The following is a 343-nucleotide window of genomic DNA, read 5'->3' on the forward strand; positions in this document are numbered from 1 at the left end:
GAGGTCTTGGTAGCAAGCAGTTTGTGATGTAATAGACTTGATGATTCCTGTCACCTGCACAATGTTTGAGATTCACTTTCCTGCTGTTTTCCAGGAGCGGTCGTAACAGATGGCAGTCTCTTAGATCTTCAGAAGATGATCAAACAAGTCACTGGGAAAACAGCCATAACAAATTATATCGCCTACGGATGTTACTGTGGACACAGTGGCAGAGGAGAACCACTGGATGCCACTGATCGGTAAGATGACAAATTATCCAAATGAGTCATCAAAGTCGAACAGATCCATGCAGGTTTCAGAGACCTAGCCAGAAGTTTCAATGACTTCAATTGACTTAGAAGGG

At 43.4% G+C, this 343-nt stretch overlaps 1 protein-coding gene across 1 annotated transcript; it reads left to right on the forward strand.

Moving 5' to 3' along the window:
• Window positions 1-94: 94 nt before the first annotated feature.
• Window positions 95-239, forward strand: LOC107125495 (basic phospholipase A2 B-like; the record flags this gene model as incomplete). The annotated part of the gene is made up of 1 exon (XM_015428913.1): window positions 95-239. A coding segment is annotated over one exon (145 nt), but the record flags the coding sequence as incomplete, so codon positions are not given.
• Between the last annotated feature and the right edge of the window lie 104 nt (window positions 240-343).

Source organism: Gekko japonicus, unplaced genomic scaffold, assembly GCF_001447785.1.
Source record: "Gekko japonicus isolate JY-2015 unplaced genomic scaffold, Gekko_japonicus_V1.1 scaffold119965, whole genome shotgun sequence".
Taxonomy (NCBI): domain Eukaryota; kingdom Metazoa; phylum Chordata; class Lepidosauria; order Squamata; family Gekkonidae; genus Gekko; species Gekko japonicus.